General features: G+C 51.6%; 1 protein-coding gene across 7 annotated transcripts in view; it reads left to right on the top strand.

Moving 5' to 3' along the window:
• MPRIP (myosin phosphatase Rho interacting protein) overlaps positions 1–24,720 on the top strand; it is an 80,214-nt gene that overhangs the window by 41,447 nt on the left and 14,047 nt on the right. For 2 of the 7 annotated variants that reach the window (XM_017823123.1, XM_017823122.1), the window contains exons 8-17: positions 3,700–3,841; positions 4,364–4,480; positions 6,695–6,751; positions 7,994–8,062; positions 8,277–8,366; positions 8,788–8,897; positions 9,844–9,921; positions 13,176–13,761; positions 14,664–14,780; positions 17,726–21,589. In XM_017823123.1, coding sequence (XP_017678612.1) covers positions 3,700–3,841; positions 4,364–4,480; positions 6,695–6,751; positions 7,994–8,062; positions 8,277–8,366; positions 8,788–8,897; positions 9,844–9,921; positions 13,176–13,761; positions 14,664–14,780; positions 17,726–21,589 — 5,230 coding nt within the window. Of the gene's footprint in view, positions 1–3,699; positions 3,842–4,363; positions 4,481–6,694; positions 6,752–7,993; positions 8,063–8,276; positions 8,367–8,787; positions 8,898–9,832; positions 9,922–13,175; positions 13,762–14,663; positions 14,781–17,725; positions 21,590–24,720 lie in introns of those variants that run through there. The other 5 variants (XM_017823124.1, XM_017823125.1, XM_017823127.1 and 2 more) reach the window with 5 other exon arrangements.

Here is a 24,720-nt window from a genome sequence, read left to right as displayed (position 1 = left end):
TGACACACCTTAGGCTTAGCTCCAGCTAAAGCCATTTGTCAAGGCTTTTCCTCCTGCTTCCTTATCGTGACAGTTATTACGTGACTTAAGTCCGGGAATTTTCCGTGTTGACCATTTATACCTGACTCTGCCTCCACGCCCCATGCAGACGTCTGAGCTCGCAGCCACTCAGAACCAGGAATCAGAAAACAGGAGATAATCTCCCTGATTTTGGCAGAGCGGCAGAGTGCGAGTTCCCTCTGCTGGCACGTGGCAGGATGGGGCTGTGGCACCCACCGGGATGTCCCACCGGGCTGGGGGAGAGGGACTGTGGCCAGAGAGGTCGAGCCATCCCCAGTCTCCCATCTCAGAGCCATCCCTAGGGCAGAAGAGCAGGGGCAGCTCTTTGGAAACCCCCTGGGTGAATCTTGAAGTTTTGCACACAAAATCACAGCTGAAGTGAGCTGCAGGGATGTCCTTGGACATCAGTCCCCATATCCCAGTGGGGCTCTGCAGCTGCGGGGATAAATCCTGGCACATCTCAGAGGAGGGTGCCAGCAGTTTTGGGAAAGAGACCACCATTGGATGGGGAGTCCCTGGGGTGCAGAGATCCAGAGCCCCTTCTTCTGGGTGTGCAGCTGCAGGCTCACCCTCCTTCTGCAGCTCCCTGGGGAGCACCAGGATTTCTGTTTGGCAAGCTTGGCTTTTTTGCACAATTCCAGGGGTGCAGCCTCTAAATCCATGGCTTTCTCGGTTGACCCCATGTTCTTCTTAAACTGGCAGGAGTCCACTGTGGCATCTGCCAGACCTCCTGTAGCAGTGTGATCAGGGGCTGAGGTGTATTTCTAGCCTCAATAAAGAGCAGAACTGCCTGAAATCACTTAAGATACTTTTTTCCCCTCAAATTCCTTCTCTGGAGCTTCTTGAGATACAAAGCTCAGCTCTGAATTCTGCTTCTCCCCATACATAGGAGTGTCTGCTCTCCCAAATATAGGTTTTTTTTTCCTTGTAAAACTATTCTCTTCATACTTGTGGACCTCTTGGGAAAATTATCCTTTCTTTTCCTGACACTCACTATCTTTCTTGCTGCTAAATAATAAATGAATCCAATAAAAACAAACCCTTTTTTTCCAATCAAAGAAAATCACTTTAACGATAGCTCGTGCTGGTTTTTAGAGCTTCCCTTCCCACTGCACACCCCCCACACTAACAGCTGAGATCTGCAGCCCAGGTTTAGTGGCCTGGAAAAGATTAACAGCCTGCATGGCCGAGGAATTCCTTGGGATGAGCTTTTGTAGTTGAAAAGCACTAAATGGCACTGCAGCTTTTAAAATGCTTCTTCCTACCTGTCCCAGCCTCGTTTTGTCCACAAAGAGCTTCTGTGCAGAGGGAGCAGCTCTCTCTGACACGTTTTGGTGGGGAGGAGAGCCCTTCCCTCCCTGTTCCCTCAGGATCTCTGGCAATAACATCTCTGAAATGTTGATCTAATGGGAATAAGAAAGATTCTTTCCTGTAATCCGGATGATATTAACCCTTGGGGCTGTGATTTGGTTGCAGTGATTTATTTTTCTCCTCCCTTTTTCAATGACGAATGAACCGGAATGATTTTGATTTTGTTTTGTAGATACAGATATATAATTTCCTCTTCTGTTCATTCATTTTCCAGCCTTGTTTTCTTCCAGGTCTTGTTGCTCTCCACCTTCTCCTGCTGTGTTGCTGTGTGACGTGTCCACCTTTACTTCGCCTGCTTCGCTACCATCTCATCTCAATCTCAAGCCGTAGAACAACCTGGTGGTGCAGCCCCTTTCATGAGAAATCAACCTGCTTTTGATTTTGTTTTTATGGTTTTGTTTTTTTTTTTGGTTGGGTTTTTGTTCTTTATTTTTCTCCTGATTTGTTTTTTCTTCAGGCCTTCACTCAGTAGGGCACAGACAATGTTAATTCATGGATCTCTTATTTCCTCCTGAACTGAGACTCAGAGAAGGCTGGGCCAGTGTAAAAAGGGTTAAAAATTTGTGACTCCAAAACAATTCCCTGTCTGTCAGTGAATGGAGAACATGGATTTATGTTCCACAGCCTGGATTGTGTTGAACATCTCACAAGCAGAATATCCCAGGGAAACTGGGAGCTCTGCACAAGCCCAGGATCTGCCCACTCCCAGTTTGCAAACTGGGAGGTAGCAAGGGCTGAACAGATGTCCTGTAAAAGCATCAAAGATCTTTGAATTTACAAAGCAAAGTCTTTCCCACCAATTTTGTCCCTTCCTCTTTGGTTGTGTCCTGGCAGCCTTGGCTCTGAGCAGCAGTGGGGGGGCCCCAGCCTCCCAGGGGATGTGATATGCTCGGACTGTTCCTCTCATTTATTGAATTTGGTGCAAATGTTGGTTGAAAACTGAACGTTTCATGGTTTTTGAGCCTTTAACCTGCTGTTCCTTTTTGTGGGAAGTGTTAAAAATGGGGTTTTTTGGATAACCTGTTTCCCCTTATGTGGTTGCTGTTGTGATTTTCATGCATGTTAGAGGTTTACACAGAGGAAGCAGCACCAAGGTTAAATGTGGTACAAGTGGGTCCAAATTTTGTGTCAAGAAACCACCTGGATTGAGCTTTTTGGGGAGGTTTGAGATGGACCTTTAAACCTCACAGCTTGGAGCACAGCTGGCATTTGCTGGTGGTGGGTTGTTGCTTTACGTTCCCAGGTTGTGATTAAGGACCTGAGGTTGATTCTTGCCTGAACCCCTGGGAATGCAAACTCAGACACCAGCAGGTGCTTTGCAAATTCCAGGGCTTTCTCTCCTGTGGGTCAGTGAGCAGCTTTTCATGCTGAACCAGCACTTTTAATTCTACCTGCAAAGGCCTATTTGCTCATCCTTAGGAGCATCCCATTTGTTTTTATCCAGGGTTTGCTCCCGCTCCATCCACATTTCTTCGTAGTTCTCCATCCTCAGAGACACAAGTGCCACAGGTGTGATGGGCCACCAAGGCAGTGTCTGAGAGACCCAAGTTGTGCTCCCTGCTCTCCATATTTGATTTGCAGCCCAGTTTAGAGGAGGGAATGGCCCCAGGTTTTTCAGGGAGGAATGGCCCCAGGTTTTTCAGGGAATGCCCTGCCATGGCACAGGGTGCTCCTCATCTCATTCCTGTGAGCCACACCCATGATCTGGAGGCATCTATGGACAGCGTTCACTCCATGCAATCCTGTGGCTGTTCCCTGTGTGGGGCTGAGTTTTTAGAGGGTACCTATTGCAGTGAACACTCTGGGGAAACCTGACCCCCCTTTATTTCTGCACCCCAGCTTGGTCTGACATATCAGTGCTCTGTGGCCTGGGGGGCCATCGATAGCTGCAGTGCTAGAGGAGAGAGCCATGCTTAAGCCAAAGCTGCTCCACAGTCCCTGCTTCCCAAAGGGCTGTAAAATTCACAAGTAAAAAGTTACTGTTGGTTTTGGAAGGATTTTCTAGTTATTGAAGGTGCTACCTCTGGAGCTAAATAGTGTGAGAGGTTTTTCCCACTTTAGCCATGGGTGAAAGGATGTGTGTCAGGGGTTTTACCCTGGATTTGGGCACACTGGAGCCCGCAGAGGAACAGGGACCAAAGCCAGGTGTGCATGAACACTGGGTCAAGCAATTCTGCAGCCTTAAATTTGTGGGGTTGTACAGCTCCACGCAGTTGCTGCTCCTGTGTTTAAACTTTCTTTGGTTTCCCCTTTCTCTCTGTTTTCCAGGAGATCCCAGGTAATTGAAAAATTTGAGGCACTAGATATTGAGAACGCGGAGCACATGGAAACAAACGTGCCGGGAGGGGCTGCCCTTTCCAGCGAGACGCGGCAGGGCAGGAGCGAGAAGAGGGTTTTCCCACGGAAACGGGTGAGCTGCTCGGCTGAGGTCTCCTGGTGGGCTTTGGGGGATGGCACCTGGGATCCTGAAGCACAGGATAGAGCATTCAGCTCTAAGGTTTGTCCCTGGGTGTGGATCTGGAGTCTCAGGCAGCTCCTGCAGGAGCCACATGCTGTGTGTGCTCAGTCTTTGCAGGTTTGCCACTTGCTGCTCTGCTCCCTTGGCCCAGGTGTAGATCAGAGTGGAAAATCAGGCTGTCTTTTCTCCTTTCTCCAAAATATAAAGGGAAACTTCAGATCTGGCATGGCCAGGACACATCAGGATGGGGTGAAGTAACAAAAGAAACAGGCAGGTTTGAGAGTCCCAGATACGCTTGGATATATTGGGAACAAATTAATGCCTGAGAGGACAAAAAATTGTATTGCCAAAGAAATGACACTTGTTCTGAGGCTGCGATGCCCCTTAAATAAAGCAGATTTTTATGCCATGAGCCAAGAGAGCAGGACTCTGTCCTAGTTCCTGCACTGATCTGGGCTAATTCTGTTCACACAGGACTTCACTTGCGAAGGAGCGGCCGTGGGCTCCATCCTGGACGTGTCTGCATCTCCCCTGTCCCCACATCGCCGGGCAAAGTCACTGGACAGAAGGTCCACGGAGTCCTCTATGACGGTGAGCCAGGGGACCGTGTCCCCTGCCTTTTGGGAGGACATGAGAGGCCTTTCCCCAGCGGGTCCAGTGCAAACTGCACTGTCTGCTGCTTTCCTCACGGTCAGCACGTAGGACGTGGGTTATGCTCACATTTGGAGCAGGTTTCAGTGACCCAGGTCAGATGTGACCAATCCTGTGAGTCACAGGGGCTCAGCTGGAGAAGAGCCACACTTTTTGCCTGTTGCAGAAATTAAAAGACTGAGTCTTGCGAGGAGTACAGCAGGAGCTTGGGAAGCAGCCCCGTTTTGCTTGTTATTTTCCCCTGGAATACCCAATTTCCTCGATGCTTTGCTTGGTGTGTTAGACCCTGATGCTGTAGGTCACCCTGAAGGTGCTGGGCTCACCTTGCCTGGCCAGAGCCCCTTTTAGCCCTGTGCTGTCCCCCAGCAGAGGCTGCAGCAGGGTATTTCCAGCTCAGCAGAGGGTCAGTCCAGTTTCTGAACTTGGACCAGCCACTGGGTCATGACTGATGCATTTTCATAGAATCACAGAATCCTAGAATGTCTTGGGATGGAAGGCACCTTAAAGATCATCTCGTTCCAACTCCCCTGCCACGGGCAAAGACACCTTCCACTCAACCAGGCTCCTCAGAGAGTTTTCAGAGAGCTAACACATGTCCCAGTTTTCTAATGCCACTTCCTTGATGTTTATGCTGTTGGAAGTGGGTGTGAGTGGGATGAAGGCTGCAAGGAAGGGCTGAACCTGCCCTCCTGAGCTTTCCTCCCTTTGCATATTTCAAATGCTCACCAGGCCTGGAGGCAAACAGTACAGAACAAACACAAAATGCTCTCCTTTCCCTCACCACCCTTCTGCAGGGACAAAATAAATACACTTGCTAATCTCTCAGATAGATTACAGAGCTACTGTAAATACAAGTTGCATTTTTTGCGGACAGACAGCTTCTATTCAAGGACTTGTTAGAATAATGCAGTAGCAGACGTTTCTGGAGCTTTTTGGGTAGACTTGTACAGCCACAAGAGTGAGTTTTAAATTCTTGGTGGGAATAAAAAGGTGCAAGAAGTGCATATGAAGTGGCAGTGCACAGTATCTAGTGAAGGGAAGAAAATCATGCAGGTTTAGATTAGGTATTAGAAAGAAATTCTTCCCTGTGAGGGTGGTGAGGCCCTGGCACAGGTTGCCCAGAGAAGCTGTGGCTGCCCCATCCCTGGAAGTGTCCAGGGCCTGGTTGGATGGGGCTTGGAGCAACCTGGGCTAGTGGAAGGTGTCCCTGCCCATGGCAGGATGTTGGAACAAGATGATCTTTAAGGTCCCTTCCAACCCAAACCATTCCATGATTCTGTAATTCAGTGAATTACTTTCCTTTGTGTTTTTGTGGAGTGGGACTGGGTTCCCACCACCCTGGGATCGTTGACATGTGGGATGTGCTGCCCCACAGCACAGGTTTGATTGAATGGGCTTCCAGACCCCAATTTCCATTTCTCCCCTTGCTGTAGCCAGTTTCAGACACTGCAGCTGGATTTCACACACTGCTGTCCTTTTTCTTCCTCCTCTCTGCAGCACGTGGAGCAGCTGGAGGAGTTCAGCCTCGAGGGAGTGAAAGCATTTCCACCACATCCTTCCCTGTACACGGGCAGGGCTGGGAGGAGGGTCTGGCAGCAGTTATCCCACGCTGTCTTGGTTGCTTTTCTCAGGGATTTGACATCCCCATGTACCTACTTTGGAGGAAAGAGCAGGTGTTGTTTGGGTGGTGCAGGGCTCAGATTCCCTGTATTTCCAGCCTTGGGAACTCAGCCTGTTTTGAACCCTGCAGCCTTGCATCAACAGCACGTAGTTTTTCTTTCATAATATATAACAGAGGGACAAAACTGCCTGAAGTCTTGGTAATTCACTTTTCTCCTTCCTCTGTTATGCTGGTGGAGCAGTAGGGAATTGCAAGAGAAAATAGGTAGGATGAGAACAGCTGAGTATACCATGCAGCAGGTCTCTGCTCCTCCTGGGTGCAAACATTTAGCCACCACACGGTGTAATGGTGCAGTCTGGACTAGATAACCTTTAAAGGTCCTTTCCAACCCAAACTATTCTGATTAAATTCTGTGAATTTAACTGTTGCTGGTCTCTTTTATTGCTGCACTGTATTTTATCAAGTCACTTCTGTTGCCTTCTGGGTGCAGACACTTCTTCCCTCTCCTCTGATCCCTCTCTCCTTTCTTCCAGCCCGACCTACTGAACTTCAAGAAGGGCTGGTTGACAAAGCAGTATGAGGATGGGCAGGTGAGTCAGGGGGAAGCTCTGCCCTTTATATCCACTCACTTCAACATCCCGGCTGTGCCGGCGGCACGTGGGGCTGCTCTTGGCACTGACAGAGCCCTGATGTCCCTGCTGGGTAGATCAGCCTTGGAGCGAGAACTGCTGGTCCTCTGTCCTGGGGAGGTTTCAAAGCCCCACAGGTGGATATTGTATCGTGGGTTTCTAGGGAGCCAGGGCAGCTTGGATAGCAGTGCTGGTTTCATGTTCCTGTTTTCTATTTATCAGTCTCATCTCCCTTGCAACCCAGTGACCTCTTTGGTGTCAGTAATGAGGCTCAGGTGAAGTCTCCTGAGTACCAGGGAAATGACAAGGCCAATAAACAAATAAATAAATGAATCCCTCTAAGCTGGCACTGAGGGAAGCAGCTGATGCTGTTTTCCTGCTGTCTGTTCCCAAAGGGATGTGAGATGTGCTGCTCCCTCAGAGCCTTAGTCATGGGCACTGATGCCGAGGCAGCATGGATGGTCCTGGCTGTTTGCAAACTGCCCCTTCCCTGGATTTCCTTCCCTGGATTTCCTTCCCTCCTGCTCAGCTGCTGAGGGAAAATGAGGGCGACTTGCCCATGGCTGTGAGTGCCATGGCCTAGGCTTCGCTGTGGGTACTGGGGCCGAGGGCACATGTATAGGCAGCCAAGGGGGAACTGGCCACTGGATTGTGCTTTATTGACTGAAAGCTGCCTTAGGTGAGCCTGTGCCTGGCTGGGAGCATGCAGGAGGAGGATTTGTATAGAGTAAGGGCCAGGAATAGACTCCAACTCAGTTTCTAGGTACTGCAGATAAAACATGAATGTTTTACTGCTTTTCTTTTGTTGCTGTTAAAAAGGTTTTAAGTGCAGTCACTAAAAGCATCATCTTGCAGTGAAGCTGCTGGGAAGGCTCCGACTGCCCCTGTGGCTCTCACCATGTGTCACTGTCACACGCAGGGTTGGTGCTGCTGAGGGTGGAGCACCTGTAGTGTGGCAGCACCAGGGAATTCGGGGTCCTGGTGGTGCAAACCATCACTGTCTCTGGCCTTGCTGCCTGTTTGGGTCTCCCCTTCCTGCCAGGAGGGTCTCAGTGAAGCTGAGTGTGGAGCTGGGAGGGGAGAGGCGTTGAGCTGCTTCCCTGTGGGGCACCTCTGCCAGCGGACCTGTGACAAGAGCCACTGTGTTTCCGCTGGTGAGGAAAGGAGCAGGATTGTAACTGCCCCATTTTGGTTGTTTCCTAGTGGAAGAAGCACTGGTTTGTGCTGACTGACCAGAGCCTGAGATACTACCGGGATTCAGTGGCAGAGGAGGTAAGTGTCTTCCTGTTGGTGTTCAACCCATCACTGCACCCAGGGAAGCTCCCAGTTCTCCCAGACTGCCCCCTGGCAGGCTGCCTTCCCAAGGTCCTGGAGCATAGCTCTTCAGGGCTTTGTGCTTCTCAGGGACCTGCTGTGCCTCCCTGTGAGCCCACTGCACTTTGGGGCTGCAGAGCTCTGTGGCTTATTTGACCTCTTCCCTCTGCAGGCAGCTGACCTGGATGGAGAAATCGATTTATCCACGTGCTACGATGTCACTGAGTACCCAGTTCAGCGGAACTACGGCTTCCAGATCCACGTAAGGAAAATGTGGGGAGGAGGAAGAGTCCAGCTGCAGGACAGCTGATGGGGATGCTCGACCGTGACAAGGGAAACATGTTCCCAAACACCCAAGAAAGGCCACCCAGCAGCCCCCAGAGTGCTCCAGAGAGCTGTGGCCTTGGGTCTGAGAGCCGTTTTTTTGTCTGGGGGAAAGGGAAGGAGGAAAGGCAAAGATTTGTTTCAGCCTTAGGGTCTCAGCTGTGACAAAATTAGCCTGATTGTTGGGAAACACTAATTCCCACCAGGAGCATGCTGGGGGATGGAGGGGCTGGGTGCGACCTCTGTTTGGCCAGCAGTCAGTGGCCCAACACTGGGCTTGGGACTGGGTGCAGAACGGTTTTGGGATGGTGCTGATGGGTGCAGTCAGCTGCTCTGAGCTGTTCCTCCTCTGTCCCTAGACGAAGGAAGGGGAGTTCACCCTCTCTGCCATGACCTCGGGCATTCGCCGCAACTGGATCCAGACCATCATGAAGCACGTTCGCCCCACCACTGCTCCTGATGTAACAAGGTAAGGGGGGAGTGTAGCAGCCCCTGCAGTTGTGTGGTTTGCTGTGCAGGAGTAACTCTTCCCTCATCCCTTTTTTTTCCTGTTTCTGAGCCTGTCTGTTCCTGGAAGCTGCGGCTCTTTCTCACGTCCCTCTCTCTGGGCTTAATTTGGATACACTTTGTGGGGACGCTGATATGCTGAGTTATTCTTACACGTGCAGATTTCAAAGAGAGTTGAAAATGTGGCTTTAATTTGTGCATAGGAATATGAAACACTGTTTCTATATCAAGGCTCCTTTGGATTCTCACCAGGTATTGTGAAACCACTTGGATTCAGTTGTGTTGGGTTCCCCCTTTCCTCTGGCTACTGTTCAGCATGAGCTGCCCAACCCCTCCACGGGTCATGGCAGCAGGAGCCCAGGGTTCAATTTAGAAGCTGTTTGGCTCTGATCTATTTTAAACTCCAGCCAGCAAATCATCTCCCTTCCTCTTTTGATCTTCCAGAAGCTGCCGCAGCTCGTTCCCCTTACACGTTAGTAATGCTGTTGTCTCCTCCTGTGTCAGTGCCAGAGGAAGGGAGCCCCTGCATCACAGAGTACCTTCTGTGGGTGCTTGTGGCTGTGGGTACAGGGTGTTTGGTGTCCTCACAGCTGACCCTGCTGGCCACACTCATATGGGCCACCTCTTACAGGCTACCTGGACATGGCCACACCACTAACTCCATCTCCTGTCCTTACTGTAGCTACAGCGAGCAGGTTTTTGCCAGGTTTGTCCCCAGAGTTCATGGAATGGCTCTTCTCACTCAGTGCTGTTGACCTGGAGATGCTCCAGCCTCTCCTTCCCTATCCCACTTGGCACTCAGCCGCTGTTTCCCAGCCCTGCCCGAGCTCTGGTGGATCTCGCGGGGGTCTCGGGGAAGCCGCCTCTCTCCTCACTCCTGTGTATGTTTGATTTCCATGCAATCCCAGGAAAAACTTCTCTTTGAAACTATCCGTGCTGAAGCCCAGGTTGGAAAACTGTGTTCTCTCCTGTATTAACGTTCTGTGGTTTGTATATCTCGTGATTCACTGCATGCTCCTCCTTTTCTGCACCTCGGATGAGAAGTCCTGCAGTTTCCATTTATTTTTCTTTCTTTTCTTCCCCCCTTCCTTTTTTTTTCTTTTTTTTTTTCTTTAAATAAAAGCCAGAGAGAAGGGAAGAAGCAACCTGGTCTTGACACTTGATTTCCCCACACTGGTATCTTCCGATGTGACTAGATATGAAGATGAAGACCAAGGAAATTTGAGGGGACCTCTCTGCCTTTAAAGAGCCAGATGTATTTATGGTTGCTCACAGGTTACTGCAGCACGATAGTCCTGTGCTCACTGTCTGCACCTGCTCCGAGCCCACACAAAGTGGTTTCACTTGGCTTTCCCTCTTGAGAGGGTCCAAGCGCAGGTCCCGGCTGGGCAGTAACTTGTAACGCTGCACAAACAGACTGTGAATCCATCCTGAGCTGGGAAAAGGGAATTATGTGTGTGCTTCTGTCGTTTCCCACCGAGCTGGTTTTGGATGGGGTGGAGGCTGGCGTGGGTTAGTCACGTTGCTGAGAAGTCCTGTGCTGTGTGTGCAGCAGGGCTGTGTTCACCTGGTGTGGGGTATCCCAGCGTATCCCACCTGGCTTTGGGATGCCATTACATTCCGCACCCGGGGAGTGGCTTGTGAAGGGGGCTGCTGGAAAGCTGAAGGACAGACTGCCCAGGGCTCATGATGAAGGGTGGCAAACGTTGGCACAGTGTGGCCCGGGTCCAGGAGGGATGTTAGTCCGGGTGCTCAGCGTGCCGGGGGGGTGATGGAGTTCACCCCGTCCCCAGGGCCTGTCCCATCCTGCACGCTCCTGCAGACCTTTGCCCTATCTCATTAACCTGCTGCCATGTCTCCACCGAGCCAAACACACCTTTTCTTGGTTTCTCAAGTCCTAATGACTGTTTATATTGCTGTGTGTGTCAGCACCCAGCATGGGGAGCAGATGCTGTGCTGCTGCCTGCCCTCAGCAGTGCCCAGCTGTCTGCAGAGACACTCATTACACTCTGCTAACGATGACAGGGCAAATAGAAAATACCCCCAAGAAAGCAGTGGATCCATATTTTGCTCACAGCCCTGGTGAGGCTGAGTTCCCCAGTGCTTCCCCAGTTCCCTGCAGCCTTCATGAGCTTCTTGCCACAGTGTGCTCAGCTCGCAGCTTGCACTGCTCCCACACCTACCCCTATTAAAAAAAACCCTTTTTATTTTGACCTATGAATAACATTTGGAGGCAAAGACCCCCTCCCTCCCATGCGATGTGAATTAGTTTGTCTGGGATGGAGGAGATGTGAAGTGTTTGAGCAGAATTCATAGCCATGGGGCACTTGCAGGAGATGAAATGGGAAACTTTGGGTCAATCTCCTGAGTCTCTTCACTCCGTTCCCAGCAGCTGTCCCTCCACTCCCTGACACATCCCATGCCCTTTGGAAAGCAGCAGAGGAGAAATGAGCTTGTGAGAGATGTCACCTCTAGAAATGCTGAGATTCTTTCATGTGGGATTTAAAGCAGCATAATTTCTGTGTCCCAACACCATCCGAGGGGCCCTGAGACCCCCATTTTTTTCTAACACTCATCTCCATATTAAGACTCAGTCTCATCCCCGTTTTACTGCTTCAAAATGCAGCTGTAATCACTAACTGACTCCAGATTGAGAGCCTGGCTTTGGAGTCGTGGTTGAGGAGCAGCAATGTTTCATCGTGGTGCCTTTTGGGTTTATTTTATTAGCTGCAAGTGACAGCGCTGAAGAAAGAATTATCTCTGAGCTGGTTTTAGCCTGTAACTGCCAGAGTTTCTCAAAACCCAGCTCTACTGAGCCTGTGGTTTGATGGTGGATGACAGTGCATCGGAAGATACTAGCCTGGGCCCCACACAGAGCCGTCTCTTCTGCTCCATCCTTTGTTTTGGGCATATGCACATCCATGAGGTTGTTGGCTATGGGAGCTGGGGTGTGTTCCCGAGGCGGGAGAAGCCGTGATGCTGCTGCTGCTGCTGCTCCTGGTCATGGTGGTCTTGATGCATGTGGTCCCAGGGCCTGCAGTGAAGGGCCCAGGGAGCTGCTTTCCAGCTCTTCCAGAAAGCTTGTTGAGGATGTGCTGGAGGCTGAAGCCTGGGGGGATGCTGTGGCTGGAGGAAGCAGGGAGAGTCAGGAGTCAGCCTGAGCAGAAGGGCTGTGCTTCAGGAGGCATCTCGGGGGGCTTCAGACAGCAAAGAGGGTTCAGCAAGTGCCCACCACTCCTTTGGGACAGGCTTCCTCCACAAACTTAGCATACTGCTGTTTTCTGTTTTAATTTTGATGTGCATGTTACAAGGCTGGCATGTCCACATTTAATAAGCTAATACTGCATTATGGATTATCTGTAGGTTGGAAACGGTATTGCCTTCCCCTATTAACTTCCCCTGCTTGAGAAGTATGTCTCCCCCCTCAACCCACCACCCTCTAACTTAGCACTAAAAATCATTCCTTGCTTGAGAAATTGGTGTTTTCAGTGATTTCCACGGTGTGTTGAAGAACTTGCTCTCCTTGCTGCACTGACCCCTGCACATACAGGATGCATCCCGGTGCTGGGGGGGCTGCCCATGAGTCTGGGTGCCCCAGGGGAGGTCTCTACCTTCAGTGCAGATAGTGGCACGGAGAAGTTTTTGACCCACTAGTATTTTTCCAAGCTCGAGGGAAACCTTCCCCTTGTTTCCCAAGACCTCTTGGAGCTGCTGTGTGCTTCCCCGTCCCACAGCTCCAAAGCCAGCCTGACTTTGGTGGGATTGGTGGCATCCTCCCTGCAAGCACATGACTATGGCCCTGTCTACCGGCGGGTGTGCATGGAGCCCCACAACCCGGGTGCGGGAGGAGCTTTCAGAGCCTCTTCCCTTGCTGGCAGCACAGTTTGGGATTGCTGCCTTGGCCACGGGCTGCTGCTGGGTCGTGGTCACTGGCCCTGGTGTGGCTGCTGAGGAGGAGCAAGGTTGGGATCAACCACTCTCTGGGGGCTCGGGGGTCTCGGGAGCAGCTGGGACCGCTTGCACCGAGGCTTTGCACACCAGCACAACCCCGGGGAAGGGCAGTGGAAGCTCCTGCACCCAAGAGGCGACAGGAGATGGAGGGGCAAAGGGGCACCCACGTGGCATTGGCTTGGGCTTCCAGCAGCCCCTTTCCACCCGGCTCTCCGAGGCATGCATGGGAGCGCCTGGCCATCTCCAGCACCCACTGACACTTTCCTTCACCCTCTCTCTGTCCTCACAGCTCGCTGCCGGAAGAGAAAAGCAAAACAAGCTCTTCCTTCGAGACTGGTCCGAAGCCGAGTGAGAAGCCAGATGCGGAGCAAGCTGAGCTGGACCCGGAGCAGAAGCGGAGCCGTGCTCGGGAACGCCGACGAGAAGGACGGTCCAAGACCTTTGACTGGGCTGAATTTCGCCCCATCCAGCAGGCCCTGGTGCAGGAGCGTGCAAACGCTGCAGACTCCTCCAGTGGCGGCTCAGCCGCCTTCCCCAGGGACACCGGTGCCACCGACGCCGACCCGGGAGAGCTGGAGCGGGAGCGGGCCCGGCGGCGGGAGGAGCGGCGCAAGCGCTTCGAGATGATCGACACTGTGGACGGGGCAGGGTCGGAAGAGGCACTGAGGATGGAGGTGGACCGGATCCTGCCCGTCCCGGCAGACATCAAACCGCAGAACGTGCACGTGGAGATCGAGCAGCGCTGGCACCAGGTGGAGACCACCCCGCTGCGGGAGGAGAAGCAGATCCCCATCACGCCCCTGCACCTCGCCCACGCCGAGGACCGGGACGAGGGGCTGGCAAAGCAGCACCTGACCACGCTGCTGGAGAAGGAGGTAAAGGGGTGTGTGGGGTGCAGGCTGCCTGCCAAAATGGCCTCGAGGCCACGGTGGTCACTGTAGGAAGTCTGGGATAGGCTTAAAAAAAGCTGCATTTATTGCTGCCTTGTAGTAGCAACAAGTAGGGATGCTGTAGGTCCTCTGGGAGCTGGCAAGGCACAGATCCATGTCCATTCCAGTTCAGCTCTGCCGGCAGCTTTCATGTTCCCACGGTTGCAGAAAGGGCTGTTCTTACAGCCTGGTACTTCCTTGCCCCCTCCCAGCCAACGCAGCCAAATTTCTGTTGGTTTGTAGCCACTCTGTCTGATGAGATGGGTACAATCGAGGTGTATCAAATAGACCCCAAATTTAAGCTCTCAATCCTGTGTGCCTCTGCAGCTGCAGATTTGTGTCTGCAGCTATAAACTGCCTTGAGTTGTAGCACATGCCACAAAGGTTCCCTTTTTGTGGAACCTACATCAAACAGTGTTGCAATTTTAGGAAAAGAAAGGAGGAGATTCAGCTCACTTGGAAGAGGTCCATGCCTGGGATAACAAAGATGGTTGTTAGTTGGGATTAAGGTGTATTAGCAGGAATGAAAGGGGTGCAGGCATGGAATAACCAGGAGTATCACCGAGCTGAACCGGGCAGGGATTTGCCGGGGTCGTGCCTGGCACGAGCTGGTGCCGTTCATCCTTTGCTACAGTGAGCTTTACGAATTACACTAATGCACCATTTAGTTCCTTCAGGGGGGAGGGATTTTTCCTGGCAAAATGAAATCCAGATTCCAGAGCAGAGCAGAGCAGCGGTGCCATCAAAAGCCCTGTTCATTTTGCTCTGTGTCCCCTCCAAGCCGCTTGTTCCTTATGGCTGATCCCCTGCCCACTCCCTGGACGCTGTCTCTGTTCGTGTCCCTCCAGCTGGAGCAGAAGCAGAAGGAGGCCCTGGAGCTCCTGGAGCAGAACCGGCACCTGCAGGACCAGCTGAAAGTGGCGCTGGGCCGGGAGCAGAGCGCCCGGGAGGGCTACGTGTTGCAGGTAGGAGAGCAGGGAGGAGAGAGAGATCCGCCTTCCTCTGCACCCGAGGGGATCCCTGGTGGGCTTCAGTCTGGGGTGTTCCTGGGGACATCCTGGGTGACACAGGGACGTGCACCACTGAGCGGGCTCCGAGAGATTTGACCTTCTTGCAAATGTTGCTAGTTCTGTAGCTTTACCAGAATCATCTGCTGAACAAAACCTCTGATCTGGGATGGGGTAGGAGGTAGCATTACCTATTAGCATTCCCAAGGGAAGACAAAACACAGCCGTGGTAGGCAGAGGAACCTCAGCAAAGTCCATCTCTGATCCATCCCGTACTGTGTTTGCCTCTGCAACAGCTGTCTCCCCCTTTCTGTTCCCCACATATTCCCCTCAGGAAGTGGGGTGCACACAAGGCTTTCCAAGTATCCTGTAGCCCAGCAGTTGCTCCTGGCTGGAGATTTTGTGTGACAGTTACACGGGCAAACACAGCACACTCAGGTGTATCTCCCAGGCATGTTCCCTGCAGCCAGAGCGGGATTTGCACGAGGACAACCTGGTGTCTTGGGTCACTTTGGTGGTTTCTTCTGTTACGAGATGCCTTTCCTCAGCTAAGCCTAGAAATGTGTTTTGGAGGATCTGGCAGAAGAGACAGGATGGTCCCTTGGGAAGCCTTTCCTCCCATCCTCCAAACAAAGTGAACGTTTCCCAGCCCTTCCTTTGGGAACATCCATGCCGAGAGGAGCTGTGACACCCACAGGGCAGCTTCTATCTGCTCTTATGGGTCCACAGTCCTGTTCTGTGGAGGGGCAGCATTTTGGTCTGCTCAAATCTACTTGACCAAACTGGCTGTGGATCAAAGTGCCTTGTGCGTGGCCAAACTCTGACTCCTGTGGCAGCAAAACCGGTGTCAACGCCAAACCTTAAGTCCTTATTTCTCACAGGAAAATTTCCCCTGAAGAAGTTGCACAGGCAGTGGAGCCAGCCCTGGGAGGGGGACATCCTGCCTTCCTTGCCCATGATCTCCCAGGAGGAGTTATTAATTCATTTATTTCTGGAGTCTCTGAGCTGACAATGCCTGCTTGGAGGAGTTCCACTTTCACTTGGCAGTGCTGGAAGAGTAACTAACTCCCACTTCCCTGGGGCAAAGGCATCCAACTTCCCTTTGCCTGAAGCATAGAAAAAAATCAGGGAATGGGGCTAAAAGCTGGATGCTGAATCCACCATCGTATTGTCTGTGCTTCAGTTGGCCATAGTGCCTCAATATGAGGAGGGGTAGCAAGAGAAGTGTGCAGAGGGGCTGGGCAAATCGTTGCTGCCGTGAGCAGTGACCCAAACTTGGACCTGGAAGTTGGAGAGGGTTTTTGGAAGGGTTGGAGGATTTTGCCTGCTCCAGTTTAATTGTTCTGGGGATTTCCCTTGTGTTTCCTGGGAGCCAGAGGGATTAAAATCCTATTGTAGAAGGGAGTAACCCCACCAAAATGTGCTGGGGTGGAGGGAGTGGAGTCACTGAGGAAATTCTGCAGCCCCAGACTGCAGGCAACCATCACAGCATTTCTTTTTGGACAAACCCTCAGAATTTCATGTGCCCCCACCTCCATCATGCGTAATTTCGGGGAGGTTCCTACACTGTCTCTGGGGAGGGGTGATGGAGGAGCCTGACTGCTGCCAGCCCATCCCTCCTGAGCTGCCTGGGGGTCACCAAGCCCAGGGCAGCCACTGACACCCACCCGATGCATGTGCCGTGCACCGAAGCCTCTCTGGCCTCGTGTAACCCCTCTCTTGCTCTGAGCTTCCTTGGGACCCCGACTTTGATCCCTACTGGGAGAAACACTTGGGGGCTCCTGCTCCTCACAAAGGGACTGGAGACGGTGGGGTGGGAGGGGGGCACGTACTAACCTGTCCCAGGCGGATGTTCTTGCATGTTTTTGGTGTAAAGCATGAAATTTAACTTAACATAACTGAGTGTCACATCTGTGGGCTTTCCTTATCAGCAACCAGAGTACAGCAAGGCAGGCCAAATTCCCAGGCTTAACGCTGTGCTTCTCTCGCCTCTTCCTGTCTGTGGTTTTTTTTTTTTTTTTAAGATACATAATTTCTGTCGCCTTTTGCATGACGCTTTCTGTGAGTTTTCTTTTTGCATGCTCCATTGCTTTGGTTTGAATCTCACAAAGGTTGGTTTCTTTCATTTTTACATTCTCATCACACCTTTTCCCTCCCTCCACTTGTCGGGCTTCTTATTTTGTCCTTTGTTGGTTTATTTTATTTTGCAGGTAGAGAAATTAGATCCTCCCTAGCCTTAAGCTTTAGTGTAACAGCATCTCTTTAATGCGTTGAGCAGCCACTCAGTCCTGTTCTGCAGGCACAGAAATGACATCTCCACCCCAGCTGGCCCGTGTCCCTGTGTTTGGGTGGGATGTGATGTCATTTGCTGTCACCTCACTTTCTGTTGTTGCTTTTGGTTGGTAGGACTGTGTTACCTGAACTGTGCACTTTTTGTTTCACAACCAGATGAACAAACCTGCTAAAAAAAAAAAGCAGCTCCTTTCTCCTCCACCTTGTTCCATCCCCTCCTCCTCCTCATCCTTCCCATTTTTCTCTTGTGTGTCTGTCTCTGTTTTACTGCTGGTGTTTCTGTTTCATTGTTTTTTGGTTCTGTTTGAGTTTGGGTTTATTTTTTTTTCCTTTTAGCCTGTTACTGTACAGCTGTTTTGATGTCGTGGTCAGTGTTTTCTGTTACTGGAAAGCAGTTGTTGCTCATTAAAAAAAAAAAAAAAAAAAAAAAAGTAAAAAAGTTGGTTAAACAAAATAAATTGTGCCAAGAACAAATCAGCCCAATTGGAGCATGTGAGTAGCAGCCAAATCGCTGCAAGGAGCTTTTCCATGGCCTGCCTGGCCAGAGGTGTGACACTCAGAAGGGAAAGCCAGGAGTGTTACTAATCTAGTATTTAATCAATTTTTTTAAGACCGAGGTGGCCGCCTCGCCATCAGGTGCCTGGCAGAGGCTCCACAAAGTCAACCAAGACCTCCAAAGCGAGCTGGAAGCCCAATGCCAGCGTCAAGAGGTGATCAATCAGCAGATTCAGTCGCTGAAGCGCAGCTACGCCGAGGCCAAGGACGTGATCCGGCACCACGAGGCCGAGATTCAGAGCCTGCAGGCGAGGCTCAGTAACGCGGCGGCCGAGCTCTCCATCAAGGAGCAGACCCTGGCCAAGCTCAAGAGCGACCTGAGGAGCGAGAAGGAGAAAGCCAAAGAGCAGCTGGAGGAGTGGCAGCACGGCGAGGCTGCGCTCAGCTCCCAGCTGAAGGCCAGTGAGCAGAAGCTGAAGAGTGTGGAGGCTCTGCTGCTGGAGAAGACCCAGGAGCTGCGGGACCTGGAGATGCAGCAGGCCCTGCAGAGGGACCATCAGAAGGAAGTGCAGCGGCTCCAGGACAGGATCGCGGACCTCAGCGGGCAGCTGAACGCCAGCGAGCAGGCGCGGGTCCTCATGGAGGAGAAGCTGCAGAAGAACTACGAGGCTTTGCTGGAGAGCTGTGAGAGGGAAAAGCAGGTTTTAATACGGAGTCTGAAGGAGGTGGAGGACAAGGCCAACGAGTACGAGAACCAGCTGCAAAACAGCGCGCAGCAAATGGAGATTCTGCAGAAGGAGAAGCTGAGCGCCAAGTTCGAGGGCAGCGAGCTGGTCCACCAGCTGGAGGAGCAGCTGGCGATGAAGGAGGCCAGCATCCAGAAACTCGCCGAGCACATCAAGGAGCTCGAAAGGGAGAGGGATCAGATCAAATGTCGGTTCCACGAGCTCATGAATCAGGTTGCCGAGTCAGATAACGAAGTTGCAAAGCTACAAGCAAAGTTGAAAATGGAAGAGACCAACTACCACAACCTGGAGCAATCGTTGGAGGAGGTGTCGGATCAGTTCCGGGGTGTGCAGGAGGTGCTGAAAGAGAAAGAAGAAGAGCTGAGACATGTCAAGGAAATGCACTTGAGAATTGTGGAGAAGAAAGATCAAGATCTCAGTGAGGCTTTGGTTAAAATGGTTGCTTTAGATAGCAGTTTAGAGGAGACTAAAGTAAAGCTAAAGGCCAAGGAGGAGGCTCTAAAGAAGTTAGCTAGTGTGGGCACAGGTCCATGTGCTGAGGAGGCAGAAGACCTTGGTCCCAGTCTTGAGGCTGACGAAAGTCATCCATCTCAACTGGGGCTGGCTCTGCAAACTCAGGATGTCCTCCCAGCTCTGACTTATGCACTGAAAGAGGAGGAGGATGAGGTTCTTGAGACCAGCCAGAGGCAAGCAGAGGAATTCGGCTCCCCATCCAAAGCTCTAGAGCTCCAGGACCAAGAGTTGGTTCAGAAAGCCTTAGCAAAGCCTGATGTGGGAATCATGGGAGCCAAGAGGCAAAGGATCCGTTTCTCAAGCATCCAGTGCCAAAAATACATCCATCCAGATGGAACAGAGAAAAACTGGACAAGCAGTACCTCTTCAGACACGAGCCAGGACAGATCGCTGTCTGAGGAAAGCATGTCCTCAGAGCCAGCTCTGGGTTACCCCTCGTCAGGGACAAGCGACTCTGAGACTTATCTCTCCATCATCCATTCCCTGGAAACCAAACTGTATATTACAGAGGAAAAACTCAAAGATGTCACCATGAAGCTTGAAAGCCAGCATGGCCATAACCAGGAGACGCTCATCGCCCTCCACCACCAGTGGGCCAGCACGGAGTCCCAGCTGCGGGAACAGCTTCAGACCAGCTTGTCCCAAGTCAGTGCTTTGATCTCACAGCTGGAGAACGAGAGGCAGGAAAAGTTCAAGCTCATAGAAAGTCACGTCAGCGAGCTGGGAGGTTTCCAAATGAAAAACAATCAAGCGCTGACTTGCTTAGAGAAGTGCAGGGAGCAACTAAGAGCCTTGCCCAAATCAGACAAGGAAAAAGAGGGTGATTTGTTCCTTGTTAATCTGTCCAGCATGGAAACGACGTTATCAAACGCGATCCAAGCCTTGAGCGGGGCGCCAGTCCCGTTGGAGTATCAGCAGAGTGAAAGCCTTATCACAGAAAGCCCCGCTCCAGAAGGAGAGGTTTTGGGAGAAGAGGAGCACGTCTCCAAGGAGCAGCGAGTGGAAGTGTTTGACGCCAGCCAGCTGAGATGGCTTTCTGAGAGGGTGGCATTTGAGGCCTCTCTCATCAACCAAATAGCAGAGTCTTTAAAAAATGCAAACTCTGAGATAGCCCAGCTTCTGAGAGAGATCCAGGGAACAGCTGAGGTGGTTTTGTTGGAGCCAGCAAGTGTTTCTAATACGGCCGTCGATTTGGCCGGTGTCCTATCTAAGAAGCTGCTGCTGGAAGGCGAGTTCTGGAGCCAGGTAGAGGAGCTGAGAGCACACTTGAGCACCAGAGACGGAGAAGCCGAGGACAAAACAGAAACAAGTTTGGGGGTTTCCCAGTGTTTTCTCAGTGCTGTAGCAGATGCTACGTTGATCAAGGCAGAACTTGGGTTTGTCGCACAGAAAATGAGAGAATCTTTTCATCAGAGATTAAAAACAATTGAAGAAGACCTCCATAATACCAAAACAGCTCTCCAACAGCACAAATGCATGTTAGAGGAGATCATCAAAGCCTACAGGACTCCTGAGTTCGACAGAGTTATGCACCAGATTTCTGAAGCGCTTGAAATACAAAAAGATGCTTCAGAAAGAGCCCAAATCTCCTGGGATGGGAGTCATGTCCAAATGGTGTCATGCCAGGAATTAGCCAAGGTAGAGCAGACTGGCAGCATGCCAGACCGTAGTAGTGGAGCTCTTGTCTCCATTCAGGAAGATCTTGCCCAACAACTAAAGGACAAATCCAATGTTCTGAAGGAGATATCTGTTGCCTTACTCTCTCTGCCTCCCGAGGAGGCAATGAGAGACTGTCAAAAGCTCCTGAAGATATCCCAGAGTCTTTCCTACCATTCGTGCATGGGAGACCTGGAGCGGTATTCCTCTTTGTTAGTCCACGATGCAATTGTTCAGGCTCAGGTTTGTTACGCCGCTTGCAAAGTCCGTCTGGAGCACGAGAGGGAGATGAAGTCCTACAGGGAGTCCCTGCAGAGCATGGACGCGCTGTGCCAAGAGCGTGTGAAGACGGTCTCTCTCCTGCGGGATGAGTACGAAGACTTGCTCAGGAAGCAGCAGGGTGAGTACAGCGAGGTGATCGCCGTGCTGGAAAGGGAGAACGCTGATCTCAAAGCCAAGGTGTCCCAGCTGGACAGCCAGCGGAGGCTCCTGGAGGAGGAAGAGCACAAACACAGCAAGAGCTTGAGCGAGCTCCAGGGACGTTACGAGGAGGAGATCCGGAACGTGATAGAGCAGCTCAACAGGACAGAGGATGCTCTGAAGGCTGAGAGGACCGAGGGCCTCAACCAGCTGGATGCCATTGTCCGCGACAAGCAGAACATGGAGCGGTATCACCTGGAGCAGATGCAAACGCTGGAGGAAAAGTTCCAGGCCAAGATCAAGGAGCTGCAGGTCATCCACGGCGAGGAGCTGCAGGCATTGCAGGAGCACTACAGCCAGAACCTGCAGCGCCTGCAGGAGACCATCGATGAGTACCAGAGGCAGCACCCAGAGGTGTCCCCTGCGGTGGTCCCGGGCACTGGGGACACCTGGGTGGCCGGCGAGGCGGGTGGCACTGGGCAGGACCCGGGCAGGGACCTGGACTCCATGCACGGCCTGAGGGAACGCATCCAGGAGCTGGAGGCCCAGATGAACGTCATGAGGGACGAGCTGGAGAACAAACATATGGAAGGGAGCGCTTCCACCTTGAGGGAAAAATACCAGAAAGACTTTGAAAACTTAAAGGTTTTGATATGTTTAACACTTTATGCTTTCTGCTGCTGAGTGTACGGGAGGGCACGTGCGGTCCTGCGGTTCGCTTGCTGAACTAAGGGGCGTCCCCCGAAAGAGTCAGCGTGCCAAAGCAAGCCCCAAGGTGTTAGATAGGCCTCTGTAAAGCATAGTATTTCCTTTTCTCCATGCTGGGGTATTCTAAATGCATTGCTGAGGGCTTGGGAGGGTGGATTTTTGGAGATAGTCTCTGTGTGGAGAGGGAAAGAGAGTTTCAAAGCGGCTCGATAACATCAAGCTCTCCTTCAGCACGAAGACCACAGTGTTTCTCCCTGTACCTGAGGCATACATTTTGTTTGTGACTTCCCTTTAAAAGCATTCCTCAACTCTGTCTTTCCCAATCTGATCCAATCTCCAGTCTGTCTCTGCTGCCTTCAAAAATGCAGGATGAAATGGAAACTTGATGCTCTCAAAATGTATGTTCCTGGGGAAAGTAGCTGCAAACAGATGCCAAATTCTGTTGCAAAGCAAAGCTCCTCTGCAGGAGGCTGTGAGGACCCTGCTGGTGTTGGACACAGCAGTCATGTACACAACAAACAGTGCACAGTTATGGGACACCCAGGTGAGGTGCAGAGAAACCCACTGGCAGTGAAATGCCACCCTTCAGATTGCCCCACCAGTCAAACTGGCTGTAAAAGTGACCTGAGATGGTCCAGCATCTAAAACAACCTCCTGGGTTTAGTGTTTTGCTTTTCATAGGAGAGCATTCCCAGTTAGGAAGTGAGTTTAGGGTGGTAGAGGACTCCAGCAGCACCAAGAGAGGCTGCCAGGTTGAACAGGAAACTAAAAGGGCAGTGATGCAGAGGCTGTGCTGGTGAGGCTTTCATGGAGCGGTTGCCCTTCAGAGTCATTAAAAATGTGGGAGAGCTTGCTTCCAGACACGAGATCCAGCACACTGGACTGGGGGTTAAGCGTGACTCAGCTCCAGCTGGTTTTAGCCTGGGAAGAGCAGTAGTTCTGCTGCAACCCGTAGGAGTGAGGTGGTGGTGGTCACTGAATGCTCTCTCCTCCCTCTTAACCCTTAGGAAGGAAAACTCCCTCTTGACCCCCCCGATTAAGGTCAGTGGGACAGATGGGTAACATCCATCCTGTGAACCAGGCACCAAACAGGGTCACTTGTGTTTGGGGATGTTCTTGGTTTGGAAGAAGCAAAAAACCCATAACCAGAGCGGAGGGTGAAAAGTAACAGTGAGCAATGGACGTGACCTCCCACCTGTGTTACCGACTTTGCCAAAATTTGCGGTTTGCCCGGTGGGATGGAAGTAGCAACTCTGGGTTAGAAACTTCGTCTGGTCAGAAAGTTAACCAGGTGATTATAAACCTGCCCACATGTGTCCAGAATGGCTTCAGTGTGCTTGATTCTTCTCTTCAGAACCTGATGGAGAATGTAGAATCGGTAACATAAAAGTAACTCTTTAGGCTGGAGAAGAGAAGGCTCCAGGGAGACCTTAGAGCCCCTTAAGTGACTCCAGGAGAGCTGGGAGAGACTTTGGATGAGGGCGTGGAGTGACAGGACAAGGGGGAATGGCTTCCCACTGACAGAGGTCAGGGTTAGATGGGATATTGGGAAGAAATTCTTGGCTGTGAGGCTGGGGAGGCCCTGGCACAGGTTGCCCAGAGAAACTGTGGCTGCCCCATCCCTGGAAGTGTCCAAGGCCAGGTTGGATGGGAGTTGGAGCAACCTGGGATAATGGAAGGTGTCCCTGCCCATGGCAGGGGGTTGGAACCCTGATGAGCTTTAAGATCCCTTCCAACTCAATTCCCAACTATGATTTTATGAGATACCAGTTTGTACGTGTTCAAGTCTCCTGGATTTGTAGCAATGCATTTACAATACATTAAATAGTGAATCTGGAGCCAGACCTATAGAGGAGTGTTCACCCTTTTCCTCTAATATTAGAGGTGTTTCAGGAGTTGGACTCCATGATCCTTGTGGATCCCTTCCAACTCAGCATATTCTGTGATTCTGTGTGCAATGAAGAATCCTGCAGGGCTGCTCTGTGCCACTCCAGTCAGCCAAGTCCAGGCAGGTTCTGGCACTGAGTTAGGAGTTTAAAAAAAAACAACAAGGCTGAGAAAGTGAAGACTGCCTTGGGATTAAAACTTAAAGGGGAGGGAAAAAACCACTGGAGCTGAAAATGGAGAATGAGGTTGGCAGAGGTTACAGAGCATTTGACAATAAAGGGATGCTGAGGGGTGCATGTTAGTGAAGGTCAGTGGTGTTGGACTGTCCTGAGCAGTTTTGTTGCTGGGGGAGTGAATCTGTCCCCTTTAAATTTCCCATGGGGTCCCTAGGTGACAGTTCTCCCTTCCTCTGAAAAACAGTAGTGCTAATCAAGAAGGAATCCATTGAAATCAGGGAATAAAACCAGCCTGTGACATTAAGGAGAAAAGCCTGGTGCAGTGCTTGGTATCAGGTTTGGCCCAAGCTGTCTGATGGGGCTCAGCACCTTGTCCCCAGTGTGTGCCCTTTCTCTGCTCGTGGCTTGGGCCTGCCTGTGGCTTTGCTGGTCCTGCCTCTGTCCTGCAGCCGTGTGTCCATCCGGGATCCCGATGTGCTTGGGCTGACAGCTGAGCTGGGAACAGGCTTTTGCATTTGTCTGCTGTACAGGCAGGAGCGGGGTCTGTGCCGGGGGCAGAAGGGCCAGGCTGGAATTCAGGATCTCTCCCCTGATTGCTGCTCCTGTGTCCTGGCCAGAGTTCACTCCCAGTAATTCAAATAGCAGGTAACTGCCCCTGCAATGTTTGCAGCAATGCTTGGTTGGGAATTAAAGTCCTGTTCTTGTCACATGTCATCTGCTTCCACCCAGAGGTGGCCACATAAAACCGGGCATTGAAAACCGAGCAGAAAGGGCATAGAAGGCTTTTTTTTGGTTGTTTTTTTTGGCATATATTTGCATTCCCCCGTTGGGTCTGCCCCCAGACCTACCCTGTGCTCCCCTTTCACCGGAGCTATCTGGGTCAAGCAACTGCAGGAATAAGCCCTGACCTTGCAAGGTTCATTCTCCTCCATGGCTGAGGAAGGGGAAGATGCATGATGCACCTACTTGACCATGAGCTGACCTACCTGCTGGCATGTGGCTCCT

Source organism: Lepidothrix coronata, unplaced genomic scaffold (genome assembly GCF_001604755.1).
Source record: "Lepidothrix coronata isolate B3197 unplaced genomic scaffold, Lepidothrix_coronata-1.0 Scaffold101, whole genome shotgun sequence".
In the NCBI taxonomy this organism is placed as follows: Eukaryota; Metazoa; Chordata; class Aves; order Passeriformes; family Pipridae; genus Lepidothrix; species Lepidothrix coronata.
This window is presented reverse-complemented; position numbering and strand designations above follow the sequence as displayed.